Source organism: Bicyclus anynana, chromosome 1, assembly GCF_947172395.1.
Source record: "Bicyclus anynana chromosome 1, ilBicAnyn1.1, whole genome shotgun sequence".
NCBI lineage: Eukaryota > Metazoa > Arthropoda > Insecta > Lepidoptera > Nymphalidae > Bicyclus > Bicyclus anynana.
Window position 1 is genome coordinate 9,099,500 of NC_069083.1, and position 26,672 is coordinate 9,126,171.

General features: G+C 38.8%; 1 protein-coding gene across 3 annotated transcripts in view; it reads left to right on the plus strand.

Moving 5' to 3' along the window:
- Positions 1–26,672, plus strand: part of LOC112049625 (zinc finger protein 423 homolog) — a 109,505-nt gene that overhangs the window by 74,521 nt on the left and 8,312 nt on the right. For 2 of the 3 annotated variants that reach the window (XM_052884009.1, XM_052884005.1), the window contains exons 5-6: positions 11,178–11,416; positions 25,393–25,535. In XM_052884009.1, the coding sequence (XP_052739969.1) occupies positions 11,178–11,416; positions 25,393–25,535 (382 nt within the window). Of the gene's footprint in view, positions 1–2,051; positions 2,499–11,177; positions 11,417–25,392; positions 25,536–26,672 lie in introns of those variants that run through there. The other variant, XM_024087591.2, reaches the window with a different exon arrangement.

A 26,672-nucleotide genomic window follows, 5' to 3' on the forward strand; every position in this document is an offset into this window, starting at 1 on the left:
AATCACGTGTCTCAAACGGTGTAGGAAAACATCGTGAGGAAACCTGCATACCTGAGAATTTTCATAATTCTCTGCGTGAGTGAAGTCTGCCAATCCGCCTTGGGCCAGCGTGGTGGACTATTGGCCTAACCCCTCTGATTCTAAGAGGAGACTCGAGCTCAGCAGTGAGCCGAATATGGGTTGATAATGATGATACCTACAGCGATATATTATACTAGATTTATTATGATACGTGTCTACAAAATCACCGCAAAAAGTGATCTGAATTTAGCTACTCCACACTTAGCGCACACGCGCACAATTTTGTGTTTTAACTTACATTATATTTATATTTATGTACCTATGTATAGTTTTTTGGGTTCCGTAGTCCACTAGGAACCCTTAAAGTTTCGCCATGTCTGTCTGTCCGTCCATCTGACCTTCTGTCCACGGTTTAGCGCAGAGGCTAGAACTAGATTTTCAAAATATTTTTTTTGGAATAAAAAAAAATAGCTTTCAAGTTTTTTAAACAAATAGACGACAATTGACCAATGACCTTGTTCTCCGAAACTACTGTATATAGAGTTTAGAATAAAATACAGAAATTAGCTTTTTACTTGATCATTTCCGGAAAACATAGAAAGATTTTGAATATGAAGGACACTTTCGGGGGGCAAGAAAAGCACGCATTAAAGAGAAGTGAAGAGGATCTCAAATATATATCTTTTGTAATTTTGAAGTAATTTTCAATAAAATAGACCATAGCTAATGATCAAATACCTTAGGTATTTTATATTTAGTCATGGAGTCATTATTACGGCGTGTTTATTTTCAAAACAAACGAAAAACATTCGTCATAAAATATGCGAGAATCGGCGGAAAAAAGTAACAAAAGTTGTTTTGTTTCACAAGACAACGAAGTTTAAAGTTGCGATGGCTGTCATTAAAGATGCTCGCTTTGAATTGATGGAGCACCCACCGTTTTCATTGTTCCTCGCTCCTAGTGATTTTATTTAACACTTCAGGGGTCAGAAATTTGATGATGATTACGCAGTGACCGCAATTGTCACCCTACACGATTCTTAAGAGGTCAGGACGAAGCCTTTTTCGAATTTTATATTTAAGAAAAATATGCTAAGTGTATAGGTACTCCTAAAATTTAAAAAATTTAAAAGCATTTAATAAAAGATAACTGCATCTTAGTCATTCTCACTACTTAATGAATGCCGTTATATTTATTGAAAATAGTCGTCTGGCGAACAAAATAGTTGCAGTAAAAGTAAAAAATGTCTTTAGGCTTTGTGTTAGTCTCTATGCTAGTAGAGTAGGGAGGCTGAGAGACGACGAGAGGCGCCCATTGGTCGCCAGCCGTGTGGGTGGGAAGAGGAAAATACTTGTACAATTTTCCTACGAATTTGAAAAGCTTTTAGCGTCTGTCAGTTGCGTTTCACCAATTTTTACCGCATTCACAATTCTTGTCTCGTCTCTTGCACAGATGAGAGAAAGAAAAATTAAATTTATTTCAAGTAAGTATTATTGTGCGGACGACATTAGCGTGTGGCAAACCTGCGTTGCGATGACGCACGACGTCGCAGCGTAAGACGATGCACGCACCCAGTCAATCTCAACAATGTACAAAATAGATGTTTTTCATAGAGAACTGTCCGTCAATCCGACGTCGAAGCGACGACGCAACGATTTGTTGTGAAAATCGACGCAGCGTCGACGCTGTGACGACGCATAGTAATGCAGCGCACTAATAGTGCAGAAGCTTTACTTAGCAAACATTGTCAAAACGTCAGGTTATGATGTTTTGGTTATAAGAAAAGTCGAAAGTACAAAATGTAGAGAACGAAAAACTCCTTCTGCAGTGCAGGTTTGTGATAAGTGCTCGGGGTGGGCAGTGCATTTTTGCATCTATGAAGTGCACACGGTGTAGGCGGGTGGGTGCATTGCGGGGGTGGAGGGAGGGGGGTCAGTAGGCGGGGCAGCGGGCGGGGCGCAGGGTGCTGAGGTGCCGCGCGCCCACCGCCGGGCTCGCCTCGCCCACCCGAGGCAGTCGCGCCGCACTCGCCAACGTCGTCGCGCGCACCGTTCACCGCGACACCAGTAGTGACCACCGTGCGATCTATGCAAGTGTTACACCTCGTAACGCCCGGCCTCGGTCAGTTCATGAGTTCACTCGGAGGACACAATTTGGTCACACCGGGGTGATTAGGGACACGACAATAATTGTCGTGTAAAAACCATAAGCGGGACAGGCGCCCCTTCAATTAGATCCACCTGTCGGACACGCGTTTCGCATTAATTCGCACTCACGATAATTGTGTACGCAAAAAGCTCCAAAATAAACAGGTATCGATGCACCTGCGGCGCCTCGGCGTAACGCGGTGAGCCGAGCGTGCGAGTATTCGCTATGATCATGCTATTCAAAGGCAATAGCAGCAGGTTGGAGCATCTCATAGAGAAGATTCAGGCGAACAAGGAGAACCACGACGTGATAGCAGAGGATTTAAAGCGTAAGTTTTTAGTTTATATTCAAATTGTAATCCAAATATATGCAAAGGAAAATTAGCATTAAATTCTACAAATTAACCCCGAAATATCGAAACTATACTACAGCTTTTCTTGATGAATACTGTTTACCAACAAATAAATTAGAAATGAAGGTAGAAAACGCATGTCATTTCATAACTTATTTATTTTAAATTTTGTTTGGTTTGTTTATAAAATGTTATATAAAATATATTAACCATATCTAACGTACGTTCTAAGCTTATTAATCAAATTTATATTCATTAATTTAAGAACAAATTAATTACAATTATTAATCGGTGTGAAACGACTAGTGATTTATACCCTCATTTTTATTTTGTTTGTTGGTAAACAGTACTCATCAAGAAAGGCTGTAGTATAGATAAACGGTATTGTATCCTTTAAAAACCCATATTCAAGAAAAATCTAATTGGAATTTGAATTTCAATATTTTTATTTGAATTACAAACCAAGCTTGCAAGTTTACTAATTTCCAGTTGTGTATAGGCAATGACAGTTTATAATAACCATCGTTGTGTTTAAGTGCCTAGTAGGTACTTAATAATAAAATTATTCATGAAAAGATTAATATTCATAAGTATATACCCACCCACTTAAAGTAGTTTTTATAACTTAATATCCTAAACTGACTTAACTTTAAAGTTACGAATCCTAATTAATATAATAAATTCCACTTAGGTACTTGATTTTTCACAAATCTTTATTTATCTTTAGAAATAAAATAAAGAAAACGAGTCTTGAAAATGTAATGATGATTTTTTTTTATCATTTTATGTAAATTACCTATATTTGGAGGCTATCATACGTCTATACTATTTAAACTATACTACAGCCTTTCTTGATGAGTACTGTCACAGTAATGTACGTATATATTTTTACTGTGGTACTTGTTTGTTGTACTAATTTGTTGGTAAACTGGTGTTTTCAAATTAAAAATGCGGGTATATATCACACATTTCACACGTAATAATATTATAATTAACTTGGTCTTAATTTAATGAAAATTAAATTGTATTTCTAAGCTTAATAAGCTTAATATATCATAAATAACATTTTATAAACTTGTTTATTTTGAATGATGTATGGATTATCATCATCATTCATTAACATCATTTAAAATAAATACCTATGATATGAAATGACATGCGTACCTATTCTACCTTCATTTCTAATTTCTTTGTTGGTAAACAGAACACATCAGAAAAAGGAAAAATCGGGTTCAATTGTTAACCGAGGGTGGAAAGAATAAAATCCCGAGGAATTATTTTATTATAGCCATAGTAGGAATTGATTCTTTTACCCGTGTTAAACACTCTACTTTTCATTTCGATTAAGAGGAAAATAAAGCTGAATAAACCTATGTTTTTGAATTCCTTATCAGATTATTATCCCGCCAATTTATGTCGACTTTCTAAATTTTAAATATGGAACTCACTGCGTAATTGTTGCGGCTTTTTTTTCATTATTCTTTACAAGCTAACCCTTGACTACAACCTCACGTGAAGTGATGATGCAATCTAAGATGGAAGCGGGCTAACTTGTTAGGAGGAGGATGAAAATCCACACTCTTTTCGGTGTCTACACATCGTATCGGAACGCTAAATCGCTAACGCTTTAAGGCGGTACGTCTTTGCCACCAGCCAGACCTGGACCAATTAAGAAAATCTCAATCGGCCCAGCCGGGGTTCGAACTCAAGACCTCTTGTAAATACACCGCGCATACCACTGCGCCACGGAGCCCGTCAAATTCTGATTATTCTGATTAAAGAAGTTTGCGCTAAGTTCACACTGGCTGTTTAGAAACTCACATGGCGTAGCATTTTTTTATAATTAGTTTATTTTTTACATAAAACTCTTCCTCAAGAACTTCATTGACATCTGGACAGGCTGTATGTCTGTCCGTCTGTCTGTTTCGTATTATTTTACGATAAAATATACGATGTCGTGTAGAAACTGAAAGGAGTGTGGATTTTCATCCTCCTCCTAACAAGTTAGCCCACTTCCATCTTAGATTATATCATCACTTACCATCAGGTGAGATTGCAGTCAAGGGCTAACAAGTAAAGAATAAAAAATAAAAAAAAAAGTAACTGCTTGAGGGGTACCGCCCACTTAGAGAAGGGCCTCGTGACGTCGTATTTGTTAAAAGGGTTTAAAATAAAATAATCGATTTCAAAAATAGGATTAATTTATTAATTAAACATCGTAAACCTGGATATATTTATGTTTACGAGTATATTTATTTTTTTAACTACTTCCTTCAATTATAATAAAAATTTCGGATTTTGGATGTTTTTCTTTACGAAGCACGAACTTTTATTCCGATCCGAAATCGAAATAGATTTTTCCATTCATTCCATTTTTTTACTACATCACTAGTAACGTCAAATCCCAAACATCACCGTACCCTTCCTATCTGAAAAACACTATAAGTAAAAATCTTGTAAGTATATTTTACTATACTACGAGCCGTGATAGCCCGGTGGATATGACCTCTATCCCCGGGCGTGGGTTCGAATCCGGTCCGGAGCATACACCTCCAACTTTTCAGTTGGAGTTACAAGGCTTCCTTGTTGACTACGGAACCCTAAAAATCTGACAAATGATTCGCGTTTAATTACACGCATGAATTCCTGCTTGACAAGAATTGCTTACGTTTACGAGTTAGTTAGTACAGTTTACAATTAAGGGGCAATTAATCGGTTGTGATTCGCCCTTCAATTATATGGAGTTAGAAATGAATTGATTACTTTTTAACGGTTTTGGAATCCACTATTTATTGCGGTATTTTCGATATTTGTTTTCGATTTTTGAAAAAACGCTGCCACTTGTTCAACAAGCACCTAAAAGTCATCACTAGTTAATTATTTATTCATATAAAAAGGTATCGAAATAATTTACAGGTAGGTATATGCGAAATATTGAAACCTACGTTACCTACGATAAAGGCAGGAAGGTACCTACCTGCGCAGTTAATGATTTGTATATTATTTGTAGGAATCCGCTAAGAACGGATTTTGCGACAGGACCAGTAATTCTGTAACGATATTTTGTATAATTCGCAAGTGCAAGTTTCGAATTAACCTCTATCTTTCTCTTACTATAGTATCGTGTCAAACAGAGAAAGAAAGAGAGGTGAATTCGAAACTCGCACTTGCGAGCAAAACATCGTTACAAAACAGCCCTCCTGATTAAAAAGATCGAAGGCTTTTAAAGACAAGTTTAAAAAAAACGTTAGAACAATGATTTCCACGCAGACGAAGTCGCGGGACTCCGCTAGTGTATTAATAATATGCTTCCGATCGATTCTTTTTAATTTTATTTCGGCCACGATGGACAATCTCATGTTGAGATTAACCATGTACGCAAAAGATATTATAGTGCGCAAGTGTGTGCGCAAGCACAGATGCACTCTGTCACTTATCTATCTAGGCTAGCCTATCACGGCTCTGAGGCAGCGTTAGATATATAGACTACAAACCCCTGAACAAAAATTACATGTCAAATGACCCAACGTCAATAACGCTTAGAAGGCTGTTACTATATCGAAAATAGCTCTAAGCACTTTGCCGTCATTTCTGAGCGGTACAGGTGAGTACGCGAGTGAAGAGTAAGGCTTGCGACCCTTATATTTCGACTCCTGCGCTGGAAAAATGTACGGCGTTTTCGGGTGACAAATGTCGTACAGTAATAAATGACCTATTTTGCTTCTGCAATTGTCGACAATTAAAAGTTTGATCTGACTTCCGGCACCACCATTTTAGTACGGCACTGGGATTATCGACATTTATTTTTAATCATCTTTAACACTTTAATATATGTACAATTATAATTAGTCGTAATTCATCATTTGTACCTGAGAAATTCCATTCACTCGCGTACTCCCACTGTACCGCTCAGAAATGACGGCATAGTGTTCAGAGTTATTTTCTGATATAGTAACAGACTTTTAAGCGTTATTCACGTTGGGTCATTTCACAGGTAATTTTTGTTAAACGGCTTGTAGTCTAATAGATTATAGAGTAAGTATACTATAGGTACTAATGTTATGTGGCTGTGGTGTTAACGTTTGGCGATTGTGGTTGATTGGCGAGGCGCCGGTCGAGGTGTCTCAGACGACGCAATTAGGAAGTGCGCTTCCGCCGCCCACACCGCGGCGCCACCGGCGGCGTCTCCCGAGGAATTGCCGCAATCGCTGCTAATTACGCGCGTCCTATCGCCGACCGACTCCTACTTAGGTACTTGATTCACTTCACTGCAACACTCTTCTACAAATTATATTCTACCCGCGACTTCGTCCGCGTGAAACCCTACCCCTAACCTACCCTACTACTAGAAGCTTAAAAAATGGAGTTACTTCTCCCGTTTTCGCAACATTTCCCTTCACTGCTCTGGTCCTATTGATGTGATGAAAAGTATACTATAACCTGCCTGGAGTATGAAGAATAATTGTACCAAGTTTCGTTAAAATCCATCAAGTAGTTTTTGTTTCTATAACGAACATACAGACAGACAGACAGACAAATCAAAAAAAAAATTTTTGGCTTCAGTATCGATTACATAATGCCCTCCAATTAAAATTTTCAAAATATCTTCAATGTACAGAATTTGACCTGTTACAGTTCAGCTTCAGGAACCCAGGTATCATTATTATCAACTTATATTCGGTTCACTGCTGTGCTCGAGTGTCCTCTCATAATGAGAGGGGTTAGCCCAATAGTCCACCACGCTGGCCCAATGCGGATTGGCAGACTTCACACACGCAGAGAATTAAGAAAATTCTATAGTATGTAGGTTTCCTCACGATGTGTTCGCCGTTCGAGACACATGATATCTAATTTCTTAAAAGTCACAACTGAAAAGTTTGAAGCCTTGGACTGGATTCGAACCCACACTCTCCGAAATTGGAAGTAGAGGTCATGTCCAGTGGGCTATCACGGTACTACCCAGGTATACTCAGGTATACCAGGTATAAAAGAATATGGAGTAAATGAATATGAATAAATAAGAAGACAGAAGCACTTGGTATTTAGGCAGGGAATATGAAACAGGTAGTGAAGGAGCGCTTCTTTGGCCGCCTGAAATAAGTCCTAAAAAGTTTTATCGGTTGGTAACAAGGTGCGTGCCTTCAATAACATTTTTGGCATTCTAAAATGAACTCAAACAGAACTGGATTCCCCGGACTGTAAATTCCGCAAACTGCCGACGTCATACCAGATGCATCAGCCCCGTTCATCTTTAATGAGGTTGTACCTCCCACGCAAGTGTGGAGGACGTGGCTTCTTGGACACCAAGAACCTCCATAATCGTGAGGTGTGCAATCTCAGAGATAATTTTCTCAAGGTGAATGTGAGTATCTATCAGGATGTCGTTGGTGTCAGTGGACAATGGTTTTACCCCGCTATCCCTCAGCAAAGAGAACTAGCGCAAGCCTATAGTATTAAGTACCTCAAATCGTGTGACAATATGGAAGAGCAAGGAGTTGCATGGACGATTCTACAAGGCCGGATGTAGATCAAATAACATCTGTATCTTGGTTGCAATTCGGTGACCTCTTTAGGGAAACCGAGGGTTTTGTCTGTCCAATTATGAACGAAGTTAAATTAAATACGGGAAACATATTAGTAAAAATGGCACTCTAGACATCTGTCGAGCGTGTCATCGTCCTCGGGAGTCCCTCAGGCATGCTAACGACGAATACTTGCATACACATAATCAAGTAGCCAAGATAATCCACCACAAGCTTGTGTTACGAGGGCCTACGAGTTCCATCTAACAAACTATAAATATACTAAACTATCTATATGTTATTATAAACATTGTCTGTTATTTGCTGATAATAATTCTTCAATGTCATGATTACAGTTTTTCGTTTATAAGATACTGATTTGACTAAACCTAAAGATTCTATCTTTAGCTTTATTATTTAAACTCAGATTAAAGTAAACTATTTACATTTTATAATTAATTTAAATATTATAATGATATTAATTTTATAATGTTAGACTAAGCCGTAAAACTTTATAATTAAAAAGTAGTTGTAAGATACAGAAACCATTTTGAATTGTAAAACTGTTTGAGTCATAGTTGGTAATTATTTTGTCGTCTGGTAGGCAGTCGAGCGCGATCTTTGTTGGTGATAATACACTTTGTTGGAACTATACGAAGATTTTCATTGCTGAATACACATTCCTGACGTCACGCTGCCCGTCTCAGTAATACTTGCTCTTCAGTGTGGCCTTATCGATTTTGAGATGCCTTGCTATAGGTACGACCCAGCGTCAGTTCTTGAAAATAGCAGTACGTTGCTCTACTGGGACCGAACGATCATCACTGACAGGTATATTCGTATTGTTGCTAATAGGCCTGACACAGTGCAAGTTAGAAGACGACCGCTAAGATCGGATTTTGCGTGCCGGATTAAGGATGTCTAAAGATTCTAGCAAGATTAAACGTAAAGGAACATAGAACTAAAATTTTCACTCAGACAAAGTTGCGGGCGTACTAAATTGTTACAACACATGTGTAAAACACGCACGCCCTTAGCTATCTGTGCAAAAATGACAAGCGTATCAAAATATCATCCTAAGGAAAACAAGCAAAATGCAAATTTATTTTCAGAAAGCGTGTTCAGTGTGTCTCCTCGCAAATGTGTTATAAAACGTCATATAACATAATAATAATTACAGCCTTACTACAGCTCTCGCCTACGGCTCGAGCTTGCAATGTCGCCTCGGCTATAGTTTTCAACTTACCGCACTTATATCATAATGTACTACTATTATAACCAAGCTAACTACGAGTATCTGATAACAAACAGTAAAAAACACATTACATATATTTTCCTTTTTCTGCCATTCAGTGAGTCGTTACGCCTCGCCGGGGTGTGGAGGGCTCTTATTGATATAAATAGTTTCCACCTATTAAATGAGCTTGAAGGAAAAGGAAGTGCGTTGTTAAGGAAAATGGCACATTGCGCGGAAATCTGAGATTGCAAAAGTCATTCTATAGGTACGATTTACGAGTAGGTGCGAGTATAGTAATTTCTTAATTTAGCCTATATTAGAAATTTGACTAATTAACAGTTCAACCACAGTTTTTTATTTACTAAAATTCTTGATTGTGGTAGTTCCGACGATCTGAAATTTTCATTTCCTGGTAACTCATTTAGCTACCAGAATCAAGAGTTTTCGTAAATAAAAAAGTTGATCGTCTCATCGAGATGAACGAAAAATTAGCTTGTTAGTAATAAGGTGTACAAAATGTTCTAGGGATCCCTGATTAAAACTCTTGCAATGTAATTTTATTATTATCTAAGTACCAGGCGATGGTTCCTAACAAAAGGTAACCCGACAGGAATCACTATCGGGTTACCTTTTAAAAATCCACGAGTTTTACTAATTTAACGTACTCAGCCAAAAAAGACATTGAGACATTCGAAAATATTTCAGTCTTCGCTACTGCTAACTAGGTACAGAATCCACAGTGCGCGTGTATGTTTCACACTTGTCCGGATTTTCTTATCAAATTCTCTAAAGAAGACTAATAGCTGGTCTTTTCTACTCTCGTTTTTACCCTATACAAGAGGATAGCTCGTCTCTTGACATTAGTCATCATTTGCAATCTCGTCACCGTATCCCATTCAATTTGTTTAAGTATATCCCACGCTCTGAGGTGCTAGGGAAAATATATTTGCTCTTAACTCCAAAATATAGCCTTCACCGATGTTTACTTTAGAGAGCCTGGGCAAATATGCGGTGTGTTTATGCACTCCTCGTATTGATACACAAGGTGGGTATTGTTTAACAATAGGTTTTAATAACCAGATTATATTACTATTGATTAATTAACAGTTATACAACTTAAAAGCCAGCATTTCCTGGTAACTGAGTTAGCTACCAGAATTAGGAAATTTAGTAAATAAAAAAGTTGATCGACTCATCGAGATGAAGCTACTCACGAAAAATTAACTTTATAGTAATCAGTTGTAAAAAATGTTCAACGGATTGCTGACTAAGTATGTAATAGGCAAATAACAGCGACATTAAACGAACCATAAAGAACGCAGAAGCGGAGAAGATAGCGGCACATCATCTTCTTCTTCGGTCTCGTCTTGTCCCGTTTATACGGGGTCGACTTTTCCAATCATGCGGCGCCAATTTGTACCTACGCTCCTCTATGTCATCTTCCGTCAGGTCCTTACAGACCTTCATTAACCACGTTGTTACTGGTCTTCCTATCCCGTCCCATAATAGGAAGGACGCCTGGCCCTGTAACGGGCCGTTATAAAAGGCTGATAGTGATTATTGTACCTACTAGTTATATTCGGCATATTCAGATTTGATTCGAAAGACGTAGTTTCGAATCCGGTCCGGGGCATGCGCCCCCAACTTTTCAGTGCATTTTAGGAAATTAAATAGCACGTGCCAATTAAATATCACGGTGAAGAATCGTCATTGTGAGGAAACTTGCCTGAGAAAGTTTTCAATTCTCTACATGTGTCAAGTCTGCAAGTAGGCATTGGGCTAGAGTGGTGGACTATTTGCCTAACCCCTCTCATTCTGAGAGGAGTCTAGTGCTCAACAGTGAGTCCAGTATGGGGTTGTTAATGATGAATAATTGCATTATTATGTTGTGAACAGAAGCGCTGGGCAGCGTCGGCAGCGTCGGCAGCACGGGTGGCAGCTCGTGGCCGTCGTCGACGCCGGAGCCGTCGCCGTCGCCCGCGTCGACGCCGACGTCGCACGACGCGGTGGACGCCGACGCCGATGCTGAAGCCGACCCGCCGTTCACGCTGGGAGCCACCGAACATACGCCGTACAAATGTAAATTTTGCGACAAGGCCTTCCCCAGGCTGTCCTACCTCAAGAAACATGAACAGGTACGATATTTTTAGAATTATGAATTTTAGAATTATACGAACAGTCTGAACACTAATTCATGTATAAATAAAAAAAATCAAAATTCATTTATTTCAAGTCCTAGGAAGACAACACGAGCGGAGGAGGGGAGTGCTAATCAATTGTCAAAGAATTCTTTAACCCTATATCCAGATCTCAAGTCCTAGTCTTTGCCCGGAGTTTTTCTCTCTACCACGCGTTGGACCCGGCACCCGCACGGTGAATGGATTGCTAAGATATTCGTCTCTCTTTTGTTGAAAAAACAATTGGTAGATATTTACAAAAACGAAAATACGATGAAAAACGATGTAGTGACTGAATAGATGAATGGTACACCGAGATAAAACCTTAAATAAAAACCCTGCTGAGCCTCTTTACCACTTGGCCACGATGCCATTACCGTCGGCGCCGAAACAACGATGTCAAGCTGGCTGATGCCATAGATTATATTTCTTTAGAATTAATCAACATTATCATCAGTAGCAAAATAATAAGAATATGCTCTTGACCGCATTTTTTTGGGCATTGGCCAATCTTATGGTGAGATTAACCATATACGCAGGAGGTATTATAGTGCACAAGTGTGTGCGCAAGAACTGCGCTCTCTTTTCCCTCACTCTCGTAGTCATAAGGACATAAGGCGCAGGACCGACGGCTTTACGTGATCTCCGAGGCACGGGGGTGTACTATCACCGCCAACTTCCCAATTCCAGGCTTCTATGTATCTTTTTGCTTACCTGACCCGGGATTCGAACCCTGAATCTCATTATACGTAGCTGAACTAGCTAATCCCGTGACAGGATAATCCAATTAGGCACAGACATCAATAGCATAATATTTTAATGGCCCACAAGGTACAGACAGACTTTTTTTCGATCGCCGCTGAGAAAAATATTATCACTATTAGACCGCTGTTACCTAGACCTTGTGGCAGTGGCGTGCACAAGGTTTTCAACTAGGGTAGGCACTATACGTAAAAACTCTTCAATATTGAATAGTCCTTATCAAATACGAGTCCGTAATGAATCCTTAGGGTAGGTAGGCAGCGCATTTCTACACATAGAATGTGCACGCCACTGCCCAGTGGCGTGCCTAAGGTTTTTAAATAGGGTTGCACTATAAAGGAAAATTGCAAAATTTCTTGACCAACTATGTTTTTGTCCAATATAGGTTTGTATTGAGTCTTAAGGGTAAGCAGTGCTGTTTTTGCGTCTATGAAGTGCACGCCACTGCCTAGACCACAGAAATTCCCTTTCTCATAGGAAGGGATGCCTGGCCTTCTAATTTGTAGTAGGCTTTCAAATTGGCTCTCCCGACGAGACAGCTTACTCTATGCATAACACCAGTACACACGATTATTAGAACTGTCATATCTATAAATTCAGAGTCCACCATACTCCCAAGTTCATTAGCAAATAAATACCCAAAATGGCCCATTTACAGACACAGTGCTTATTGCGATATGCATCACAGTAGCAGCGCGCAACGCTAACTGCGAAATTGTGACACGTTGCCCATTACGGCCGTACATCTTGACTCCTTTGTGTGGCGCCGATCTAACCGCACACGATTGCAGTACGCCTCACAGCGCGACAGATCTAGCCGAGATAGGGTAAATAGAAACATCACTTTGCATAACGCCGGCCAAGTCCACCTACGTTACACTGAAAACTTAGATCCGGATCTTCATTACAAAAACAGCAACATTTTAGAGTCGATTACTTTTATAATTGGCCAATACGATCGTAAAAGGATTCCATTAGATTATCGATACCCGCGCAGTGGTCAACACTATTGCGTTTTAGAGATATCGATCAATCCGTTGGGTTTGTAGTGTTGCGCCGACAAATGTATCGGCAAGATCGTGTTGCGCGCGCGACATCGCAACTGACGGCCGGAAATAGGCCCCGATAAGAACTCCCTAGGCTGGCGTGCTAGTCTTATCATTGCACGCTTGGGAAAGGTAATCATTATAAAAGTAAATCAGGAGATGCTGTGCAACTAGATACCAGTCTTGTTAAGAAATCTCAAGTTCTTAGCAAGCTTTTACGTTATACAATATACATATAATATTGATATACGCAGTACTTAATTGTTTAACAACAAAATGTACCTATCAACTTAGAACCTACCGTTTCAGTCGTAAAATGATCAAGAAATTTACTACAAGCCGGTGGTTTCACTTGCGTAGTTACTGTTCCTGTAAGAATACGGGGTTAAAACATATCCATAAGACACTCACAAATAACGTGGCTTTCTAATGGTAAAACAATTTCAGTAAAACACGTTTCAGTAGATCCAGAGAAAACCCACACATCACAAACATTACCTCTATATAATATTAGTATAGAAGAAATGTTTATTTTAAAGAAGATTGTTTGTTCGTTATGATTCAATTTAAAAATTTGCTCGACCGATTTTAGAAATTTTTTCACCATTAGAAAGCCACATCTTCATCGAGTAATATAGGCTACATTATATAAGCTTATTCCCAACGGAAATATATAATAGACGCCATAATGTAATGCCATGAAATCTGCAAAACAAGCTTGACATCTGTCAACATCCGTGTTTCACACACACTAGTATCATGATCTAAAATCCGGCATAAGGAATATATACCCTCATTTGGGATAAAAAAGATGTGATAGAAAACATTCACATTGACACATTGCAAACATATTATTCATACAAATCTAGGAAACCATGAACTAGATCTTCACAGATAATAGGTTTCATTTGACTTATTAGACGACTAAATATCTGATGAGGATATTTACTACTGTAGTGTGAAAGCCCTACAACCTATACGTTTTTAATTCTATTGGGTATATTCCTTTAATTAGTGTACGATTTTAATTAATTAAGCAAAGGGAAGTATATTAAATAAATTTAATCATATAATACTCACCGGGCGCAATTTTACTAGGCAACCTATTTGCAATGTGTCAATGTGAACATATTTTATCATTTATTTCGTAACTCAAATAAAATATAACAGATGAGGGTATATTATGTTCCATATGCGTATCTAGTCTAAGCCAAGTTCCATAGTTAGGTGATATGGTACTGGTATTGTGTTTTTTTTCCGTTACGTGTAAGTGGTATTACTTGTTTTTGCGTTATTATCATCATAGAATTTAAAATTTTTGTGCCAACGATGTACGGTAGCAACTCGTTTCAAAGAAATACGTTATCTGTGGATTACTTTTTTATTTATGTCCTTGATTTTTTTTAAATCTTTAAGTCGGTCTCAACTTTAAGCCAAGGCACCATTCTGATATTTGAATCTAAATGGCTTTTGTGGATTGCGACTAATTTTCACAAGAGACAATCGCAGACTGTTTGTATGTATATCAATTTTATAATATACAACAACATAATATCTATAATAAGTACACGAATCTCCTCTCAGAATGAGAGGGGTTAGGCTAATAGGTCACCACGCTGGCCCAATGGCAGACTTCACACACGTAGAGAAATGAGAAAATTCTCAGGCATGTAGGTTTCCTCACGATGATTTCCTTCACTTCAAACGGTAACTATAACTGAAATCATAACTATAACTGAAAAGTTGGAGGTCCATGGCTCGGACCGGGTGTGAACCTGCGCCGTCCAATTCGAAGGCAGTGCAAAAAAGAAAGCAGTCATAGCTACTGGGCTATCACGGCCGGGGCAATAGCACAGAATTTATATTTTTACTGTGGCAATAGTATGGGTGCAATTGATGACACGGGTCATGACGCTAATTTCTGAGACAATGTGGATGATGACTAGGTTTGAATGTATTGATTTTTATGATACATTCGGGTAAATAGGGTCAATGTTAACTAATTTACATATAAAAAGCAAAGATTGACTGGATATTTGCAAAATAAATGAAATTATAAAATTTCAAAATCTATTAAAAAGCTTTTATCGTAATTAGATGAAAATTGATACAGTTTTAGCTTCCTTACATTAAATGTGGAATTTTTCAATAAATGAACTATAAATATAAACGCACAAATAACAAAGATATTAGTAATTTTGTTTGAACGCCCATACAAACCTAACGATCAGCGAGCCAACGACGTCACTAAATCGTGCCATTTTGTATGGAACGTTTTTCAGGGATCCGCGGCGGCGCCGCAAATCTAACCCTTTAAATCCCTGTAGCTCCGAAAGTAATGATCGCAGATACCCTGTTCCTTTTACAAAATTGCTTTACTATTAGCGTACTTTTCATTTATATACAATTTAAAAAACTGTCATCATCCCCTGAGCTTGCGTTTGCTTGGGGAAGCAATATTTGGTAGCAAAAGTTCTATGCGAAATATTTATTCACATAATTATGACTTAATTATTATTGGTTATCAAACCAATAGTTTAGTGTATAGTTAAACATGTGCATTGTGCATTATTGTAGTTTTCGAACCGTAACAAACATACAAAATAATCAAATTTTATGATAAATCTCTCTTATAAGTTTCGAAAACAGCTCCAGTTTTTGGGGTGCTACGTAAGATTCCGGCGAGCTGACCTCGTGGGTATGTGAACCAGCGATGCCATCGCAGTCGCAGCACTTACCGGGAAAGCCTCGGTAGCCGGCCGCTGCCCATTACAAAGCTTTATTGGCTATCACGCTCGCCTTAAACTACTTACGACTAGTTTGAAATGTGTTTTGGTGCGCATTACGCGGAATTTCGACAGCACCGGTCTCATTATGGTGCTCGCTCTCACGCTGTTTTTTTTTTTCATTACGGCTTCGCAGTTTGTGCATTTAGCCAGTCCTCAAGTTATATTTTTTTATCAAATATAGTAGTAACAGATCCGGCATTAGAAATATATACGTTATCAACCCATATTCTTATATGGAGCTCGAGTCTCCTCTCAGAATGAGAGAGGTTGACCAATAGTCCATCACGCTGGCCCAATGCTAATTGGCAGACATACACGTAGGGAATTATGAAAATTCTCTGATATGCAGGTTTCCTCACGATGTTTTTCCTTCACCGTTTGAGACACGTGATATTTAATTTCTTAAGATGCACACAACTGAAAAGTTGGAGGTGCATGCCCCAAACCAGATTCGAACCCACACCCTCCTCCCAATATTTTATATCACTTATTTCTCTTATATGAAATAAATGATATAAAATATTCACATTGACACATTGCACATTGGTTGCCTAGTTAAATTAAATTGCCTACCGGTACGATGCCGTGTAGAAACCGAAAGGAGTGTGGATTTTCATTCTCCTCCTACCAAGTTAGCCCGCTTCCGTCTTAGATTGCAAATTACTTACCATCAAGTGAGATTGTAGTCAAGGGCTAACTTGTAAAGAATAAAAAAAAACCTCCCAAAGTAACCACTGTTCAAACTCCATAGTTGGCTTCCATAATTACTTATGGTAGCAGGAGCGTGAACTGAAGAATCAAGAATGTGTTTCTGTGCTGGCTCTTAGTCTAAAAACATACGTCGCCTCATTCGCGTGATGATTCGCCATAAACAGTAGGACACTGTGGTGAGAGGCACGGGGCGGACAGCAGGGCTTCCATACCAGCGGGCCGGGACTCGGCCACAAGACGCTTATGTGACGTTGGCACGGACAATAACAGTAGTTAATTATCATCTCATCTCTGCATATTCATTGTTAGAATTCATGTACCAACAAACAGTTTTTGACGTGACAACGTCTTATAATGGAGACTGCACACTCGAAAAAATGAGTCTGCGTCGAATGACGTCATGCGTCGTTCCTTCGCTCTACGTTTGCCAACTTTTTTTACAAGAAATAAAGTATATTGTGGTCTTTGAAGATTATTACACAGTATTTTAGAAAAACGAACATTTTTTTTTTAAAATGCAACCATTTTTAAAAATAAAAATGCAACCAGTTTTTGACGTGACAACGTCTTATAATTCAATGGAGACTGCATACACGAAAAAAGATGTTGTCATGCGTCGTTCCCTCGCTCTAGGGTTTAACATTTTTTACAAGAAATAAAGTATATTGTGGTCTTTTAAGATTATTAAACAGTATTTTAGAAAAACGAACAACAACAACAACAACCAATTTTTTTTTATTCAAAGACAAGTCAGACCTTTGAGTGCGTCTCACCTTATGTTATATGACGATGCAGTCTAAGATTGCAACGGGCTAACTTGGAAGAGGTACAAGTTCTATCCATACCTCTAACGGCTTTGTCGCTTGGGTGATAAATAGCCACGGCCGAAGCCTCCCACCAGACCAGACCTGGGCCATTTTAGAAAATATTAATCTCTAAATAGAACCATGCTGGAACGAGAACCACGGTACTACGAACTAATTTATCAGAGTTACTGAACAGCCAGTCAGTCTGTTACGAAGACCATGTTCCATCTTCAATCGAAGAGTGAATAGGCATTTTCTGAGCAAGTGTGGTCTACCTTAGGCCCAGTGGCGTCTATTTCATAAATGCAAAAATGCCTACTCATTATTGGATATGGATTTTTCCATTTTGTACTAATTGTAGGTATTGGGCCTACCTTAGTTAAGAATCTTGTGCTCACCACTTAGGCCAAGTCTACTCTCTTAATATCAGGTGCGAGATAATACGGTCAAGAAAGAAAAAACGTTTATTTCAAAAATTGTGCCACATTTAACACCTTACGAGTATTACAACTATTACAATTACTATTGTAGTGTCTGATATCCAGTTCACTTATGTTAGTCATAAACTAAAAGTAGTCTAAGCATCAGAACACCGCTATGTCATATTTGGCACAACCTTGCATAAGGATCCAGCTCAGCATTATGCTGCATGTACCAAGCTAATATTAGACATACAACACTGATCAAGTGCTTGCCTAATCTAGACTAAAGAGGTACATAAAAGTTTTTGAGATTTCGACAATAGGGTAGTTGACTTATATCAAATTTAATATAAACAATATTAATTTCCCTTAGAACATGTAATAAGGGTCCGAATTAAATAGATACTAGCGGACGCCCGCAATTTTGTCCGCGTGAAACTCTATGTAAACTTTCAACTACCCCTATTCTACCTAACCCTACCCCTACTCCTATCCTACCCCTACCCCTTCAATTTTTTAATTTTTTTCTGTCTTAAGAACCTTCTCCTGACCCATCAAACGAAACAAACACTTGAAAAAAAAATAGTGAAATCGGTCCAGCCATTCACGCGTGATGGTGTGGTTGTAGGGGGTAATCTCTGGATCTACTTAACCGATTCTTTTTTTTCTTTCACCAATAGAAAGCCACGTTATTTGCGAGTGTCAAAGAGTATATTTTTACCTCGTATTCCCACGGTAACGGGAACTACGCGGGTGAAACCATGGGACGTCCTCTAGTTTTGTACAAAAACTAGCGGACGCCCGCGACTTCGTCCGCGTAAAAATTTATGTAAACTTCTCTACCTCTACCTTACCCTGCTCGTAAGCCTACGCAACCCTACCCTACCCTACCCCTACCTTACTCCTACCCTACCGCTAACGCTAACCCTACCCTCCCCCCACCTTACTCCTACCCTAACCCTACCCGTAACCTATCCATACCCTATCCTACCCTACCCCTAATCTACCCCTACCCTACCCCTACCCTACCTCTACCCTACCCCTACCTTACTCCTACCCTACCGCTAACCCTAACCCTTCCCTACCCCTACCTTACCCCTACCCTAACCCTACCCTACCCTTACCCTCCCTTACCCTACCCTACCCCTATCCTACTCCTCCCCTACCTCTACCTTACCCCTACCCTACACTACCCCTACCTTATCCGTACCCTACCCTACACTTTCTCTAAATTACCCCTACCCCCCTACCTATAATTTCCCAAGCGATTTCTATGCTAATACTATAAAGAGGTAAAGTTTGTGTGGTTGTTGGGGGTAATCTCTGGATCTACTGGACCGATTTGAAAAATTCTTTTATCAATAGAAAGCTACATTATTTGCGAGTGTCATAGGCTATGTTTGGTCCTCATATTCACACGGGAACGGGAACCACGTAATTGAAACCGCGGGGCGTCATATAGCGGCATTTCTGCGGCTTTCAGAAATTTTGTATTATCTCCGAAACTATATAACTAATTAACATACTCTAAAGGGCAAATCTTATCTCTATAATATCCTTGTGATTATTAAATAATTTATTTTGATAAGGATTTAAGTTTAGTTGTGTAATAATGACGTAAACCTTAGTTTAAAATTTAAATAATTTATGAAAGTACTAAAGGTACTATATCTGCTAAAATATAAAAGATAGATATATGTGTCGCGGACTTTTTTGTAGAACTTTTAAAGGTCCAAAAAGCCTCCATACATTTATTTCAGTTATACGCAATGGTTGAGGCAGCGCATGCGAATAAGTAAGTTTTTCCGTCCGACCTGTAAGAGAAATCTCGCGATAACTCAGTAGTTATATACGATAGAAATATAAAATATAGCCTATAGCATTCTACTGGTGAAAGAATTTTTAAAATCGGACCAGTAGTTCCGAAGATTACCCCATTTCAAAGAATTGTTACAAACTTACAAACTTACAAACTTTACCTCTTATAATATTAGTATAGATAAGAAATAATTTAGTAAGTAATTTATACTTAGAAACTCGATAAAAGGGCTCCTAATATCACAACTGAAAGCTTAAAGCTTTTAATGGAAAAAAAAAACATTTTAACTTGAAGAAAAAATATCCTTCCTTTGTCAGGAAGAGAAGTATCGGATATCGATGAACTTGTTAGTAAGAATGATGGGTGTTTGCTCAGTCAAGGGTGTGTACTCTCGTGGACCCTCAATTACCATAGCGGGGCTATTTCAGACCATTAGCACCTATGGCAATTTGTTAGCGCCACTTTGGTGCGGTTCACCCTCTTACTTTTAAAGGCAATCTTTGACAAAATTATTCTCAAATACTGATATTGTAACTTATGATTATTTAGACAATCTTCTGACTCTTGCACTTGTGATCGCTCTATTATCTTTATTATTATACAAGGTAAATATATATAAATATTACAAACTTTTACAATATGTCAATCCTATTACAAATCTGATAATAGGTAACTTACCAAAAACTTATACTAATTTATTTTTAATACAGCTTAAACATGTATAACTTACATAGCATTTTAGCTAAACCGAAATTCAATTCAAAAAGTTTGATTCAGCTGACGGCCTCCGTGGCGCAGTGGTCTGCGCGGTGGATATACAAATCGGAGGTCCTGGGTTCTATCCCCGACTGGGCAGATTGAGATTTAATTGGTCCAGGTCTGGACTGGACTGGAGGCTTCTACCGAGGCTAGCTACCACCCTACCGGCAAAGACGTACCGCCAAGCGATTTAGCGTTCCGGTACGATGCCGTGTAACAACCGAAAGGGGTGTGGATTTTCGTCCTCCTCCTAACAAGTTAGCCCGCTTCCATCTTAGACTGCACCATCACTTACCATCAGGTGCGATTGTAGTCAAGGGCTAGGGTAGTTGTAAAGAATTAAAAAAAAAGTGATCGCTCTATGACTTTTAATTGGGGGTGTTCTCAATTTTTTATCTTTATTTAAAAAAATACAAATCTAATAATAACTCACCAAAAACTTATACTAATTTATTTTTAATACAGCATATAGATTTACATATATAACTTACTTAGCGTTTTAGCTAAACCGAAATTCAATCAAAAAAAATTAATTCAGCTGAATACCATTAATGTTACGTACATATTGATTATGTAAAGTATTTTTAATAAAACCAATCTCAATTTATTAGATAAAGTGTCAGATGTATTAACTAACTAGTTGCAGCTCTGATAAATTGTTATCAAAGTTAAATTACCGTATGCCAGTGCTTTTACAAATCGACCATCAACCGGTCCCTTTAATAGAAAATGCTACGTAGAGCGTCTAGAACACATAAACATATATCTGACATGTTTACAGCTTGCTTTTAATTGGAGTAATCGGTACCTGCGAAATTAAATTAATAAATTCGAATGTCCTGAATATATCCATAGATACTAACGCCTTGAACGTGGAAACTTTGAATGCCACTATAAATATTTTCCATATCAATTATAATCTCACTAATATTATAAATGCAAAAGTTTTGGTTGGATGGGAGTTTCATTCTAAACAACCGGATTGTAGATGAAATTTCGCACAGCAAATTCGCAAATTTATATATCATATTATTATCGGAATATAATTCTGGAATATTAGTTTTCAAAAGTGCTTGTAAAGTAAACCTACTTGAAATAAATTAATATTGATTTTGATCTAGATTCTAGAAATCTAAAAAGGCGTGCGGTTGAATAAATGATAGTGGTGAATATGTTAATAAAATCTGCAGATCAAAATAAGTTACTAGACTACTCATTGATAGTCTAGGATAAAATTTCTGTACCCGAATCCGAACGAATCTTTTGACACCTCATTCAGTAAAATCGGTTCAGTAGTCTATGCACTACACACACATATACATACATACATACACGCTTAGACTGCTAAAACTCCCATTACATACATAACACACATACCCTCTCTAAAATTACATACATATCCTATTACATACCCTTCCTTTTGGCTGCGCCATAGTCGGATAAAAAGCAGTGAGGTTGAGTGTACTTTTATGAGGTTTTCAAGGTAAATTGATGCAATATTTTTGTATAAATTAAAATTTCTTTTTCTGTGACGTTCAACAATTTACTGAACATAACTTTGATGATACAATGGCATGTCATTTAGGTTTTTCCTCCTCCGTGAATAGAAATTAGAAATTGCAGTCCATGGAATCCGGAGCATTTTCCTCCAACACCACATTTCCATAGCGTAAATGACTACATATAGTGTCACTTAAAATTCGTTTTTCAAGTTTGTTCAAATGGAAAAAAGTTTAACATATTCTTGAATAGCGGACATGGACTAAGTCAATCAAGTGTTACTCGTGTTTAACATAATAGTAGGGCATAATCGGCGAGGTGGTCAATTGGTCAGTAAAACCGTGAAGAGCCTGTCACTGGAGCGTATGGAGGCTTTGTGCTATGCTATGGTGTCCAGGCCGCGGGTGGCGAAGGCCGACGGCTCCCATTATTCGGCTGGCGGCATTAGCATTCTCATAATAAAACGAGAGCTGCAATAGTCAGACATACCCCATTTTATGAAGGTTGATGTTTGTTAGCTTATACCACCATACCATACGGCAGTATGGTATGGTAGTATAAGCTAATACTTACGTATGGTATACGTAAGTACGGTAGCCGATAGTTTCAAGGGTCAAGATCCATTTATAATTAGATTGTCCAAGTATAAAACGTCGTCATTATGAACCAATAGTCGGCCCGTTGAGGACAAGCCACGCACCAAATATTCAGCCATCTTCAAATGAAGTTAGTCTGACTATGACAGGCTTTCATTCCATAATTGACTTATGAATAATCCTCTGAACGTGTCACTAGGTAATAGTCATTTTTTTAAATGTAGACGTGACGCGGAGGTGATTTGAATGAACGTTAAGTTCCCCTAATTACGTAACGTAATGCCATTCTTTATGTTAGTTGGTTTTGTAAATTGCTTACATTTTGTTCATGTACCCTGAACTGAAACAGATTTCTAAACTGTTGAAGTGTTGTTACAAGTATTAGTACCTAAATATAGTCTAAAATGCTTTCGGTTACTATACGACATCGTACCGGAGCTCTAAGTCGCTTGACGGTCTTTTCCGGTAGAGTGGTAATTAGTCACGGTCGAAGCCTCCCACCAACCAGGCCTGGACCAATTAAGAAAACCTCCGCCGGGGATCGAACACAGGACCGTCATGTAAATCCACTCATCTCGTCTCGTAAATCCATTGTAGCCCTTATAAAAGGGCTCAAAGTCACTCAGCGGGCGATGGGGAGAGTTGAAGAGGTAGGTCAGCGAGTCGCGAAGCTGAAGTGCAATGGGCAGGCCACACAGTTCGAAGAGTCGCTGGACGTTGGGGTCTCGAAGTGCTAGAATGGCGACCCCGCACCGGAAAGCGCAGTGTTGGTCGAGCCCCCACTAGGTGGGCCGAGGACATCAAGTGGGTTGCAGTCGCTGGATACTGGCGGCTCGAAACCGTTGTGCTTGGAGATCTATGCAAGAAGCCTTTGTCCAGCAGTGGACGTCCATCGGCTGACGATGATGATGATGACTAGTCTTTATGAAATTAGTCTGAGATCAAGTCAATGCTTAAACAGTGCCGTCGGGGGTGTAACACCACCTAGTCCTGATTTGTAGTACGTAAATCTAATATTTTGATTCTAAATCAGCTCAGGACTCAAGTAAAGTATAATCACGAAATCCAACACCTAAGGTTATCCATGTAATTGCCTCGGAATTGCGGTGAGTTCGCCAAGCTAATGATGCATTCACAAAGAAAAATGCAAGGCCCATCAAAACTTATTTAAAAACGCATTAGAAACCTCTACGCCATATCCCTGAGTAGTTAAGTTCCTAAGGAACTTTAACACTATAATTATTTGCATTGTTCAAAGCATGTAAAACTAGGTATATTAGCGACAAAAATATAACCGAACCTTTACGTTCGAAACTTAGTAGGTACCTATCTGCGAAAAACTAAGTGACAAACTTTGCGATGCGTGCTGGTCAATGGTTAAGTTAATACTTACCACCAAAAAAAATGGCGACAATTAGCTTATCTTTTATTAATACAAAATAATTAATTAGTTTATCGTTTTTAGGGTTCCATAGTCAACTAAGAACTCATAGTTTCGCCATGTACGTCCGTCTGTCTGTCCGCGGTTTTAGTTCAGAGACTGCTACTATGAAAGCTGTAATTTAGTATGATGTCAAAGTCTTAAAATAAAATCTTGAAAAAAAATCATTTAATAAAATATTATATTTTCGTTTTTGTTTTTTGAAAACATCGATTTGTAACGATCATATACGAGATACTTTACGAGATCATATACTTTACGAGATCATATACGTTCTTTATTTTTTTCTATAACTTTTTTTTTTAAATTATTACTGATCTTAGCTTGGCGTTCGATTTACTGGGCCTGCAGCCATGTGGCGCGTCGATTCTCTTTTTACAAACGCTAACGCTTCGATAATAAAAAAAATGTAGGTAGGTATGGGAATGACATTCACGATGTGATCAAGTTATCGATCGGATCTGTCATTCCCATATATTTTGTTACTTTTGGAAGCGTTAGCGTTTGTAGAAAGAGAATCGACGTGCGACATGGCTAGAACCTGGTCGTATCTCACTGGGCCCAGATATTATTGTATTCGTCACAGATGCTTGGATGATACCAGTAAGATTCCGTACCGTTTGATGCCTCGGAATTCTATTGAGTATTAATGAAGAGATCAATTTTCTGATCTGATATTGACATTAATACTACTTACCTCTCTCTTATTATTAGTTACTTATCTATATACTCTATACTAATATAGTAAAGCTGAAATGTTTGTTTGGTTGAAAGCGCTAATCTCAGGAACTACTGGACCGATTTGAAAAATTCTTTCAGTGTTAGATAGCCCATTTATAGAGGAAGGTTATAGGTTATAAATATATTATCCACGTATTCTTACGGGAACGGGAACCACGCGCTTGAAACCGCGCGGCGTCTGCTAGTTACCTCATATCTTCCAAACCGCTGAATTGATTTACGTAATTAAGATATCGTTAGATTTGTCTTAATAACCTATGTGCTATTACATAGATGAAGCTAAAAAAAACAATATGACGACTGTGAGACGCTATAGACTCGAGGTAAAAAAAAAAAAATTTCGAATATTGCAATATGGGTATCAAATTCAAGGGATTTCCAAATGGTCATCATAAAAACACCTACAATTAGGAAAACGTTATTTATTAATCGCTATACAAAATACGCCAGACGGATGATTACGTGCGAGCAGGTTAGGCAATTGGGTCTTTTTTTTTTAATTATTTATTATGTTATAAAGATTATTGTAAATGTTGTTACAGACCCACTCAGACCAGATGCCGTTCCGCTGCGAGTTCTGCTCGCACTTGTTCAAACACAAGCGGTCGCGCGACCGACATGTCAAGCTGCACACGGGCGACCGCAAGTACCGCTGTGCGCACTGCGAATCGGCGTTCTCCAGGAGGTGAGATATTCAGATACATGAAGATGAGGGAACTAGTAGATAGTAGTTCGACGGCCTCCGTGGCGCAGTGGTATGCGCGGTGGATTTACAGGACAAGTAATGTAAGGAGGCAATATTACGTGTGATTTTTGGAAAATTTAATCCACAATCTCGTCCAAAAGTTGTAAACATCCTACATAGGTTAAATCATTGTCATATTTATCTTAAGCGAGCACATTTGTTTCTTTTGTGAGAAATCTTCTTCTATGCTTCTTTTTATCACGAAAATATCCATGGTTTCCGCGGATATATGAAAAACTGTATTTCACAAGACGATGTCGCGGGCGTCCAAGTGCGGAGAATACGCAGTGGATTTACAAGATGGAGGTCCTGGGTTCGATACCCGGCTAGGCCGATTGAGGTTTTCTTAATTGGTCCAGGTCTGGCTGGTGGAAGGCTTCGGCCGTGGCAAGTTACCACCCTACGGACAAAGACGTACCTACCGCTTTAGTGTTCCGGTACGATGTCGTGCAGAAACCGTAAGAGGTGTGGATTTTCATCCTACTCCTAACAAATTAGCCCGCTTCCATCTAAGGTGAGGCTGTAGTCAAGGGCTAACTTTTAAAGAATAAAAAAAAGTCCATAATAAAATTCTAACCGAGATAAGAAACGATATCTACAGTGATATTATTGAAATTTTCTCATGGTTAGATCATTAAGCGCTAAGTATTCACAAGCGTACTCGTACGGCACAAGAGGTGCTCCACACTTGCATCACAATAGCGCAAGATTGATCACCGTAAGCCACAGCACAAAGCACCGGTCGGCCACGAGTCGACGCGTCACCTTTTTCGTCACCTCAGCACGACCACGTGACTAATTCCACGCAATTTGTCGGCTCAACGGCACGCCGAGTGAAAAGAGTTGATGCGTTGACAAATGGCGTTGAGGGTCTCACAAAAATGAAATAATGGTCCGTTCCTAAACCGGCGAGCGAGCGCGGCCATTAGCGGAGGCGTTTGGGCGATCGTCACTATTCTGTAGTTCGCGTGAAAAGCCGCTTTGTGAGTTGTGTTTGGTCCGCGCATTATGTGGGTACTTAAGTCTCAAATGACAAATTGTCTTCTCTTCCACATAGAGACGATTTATCTCATTCAA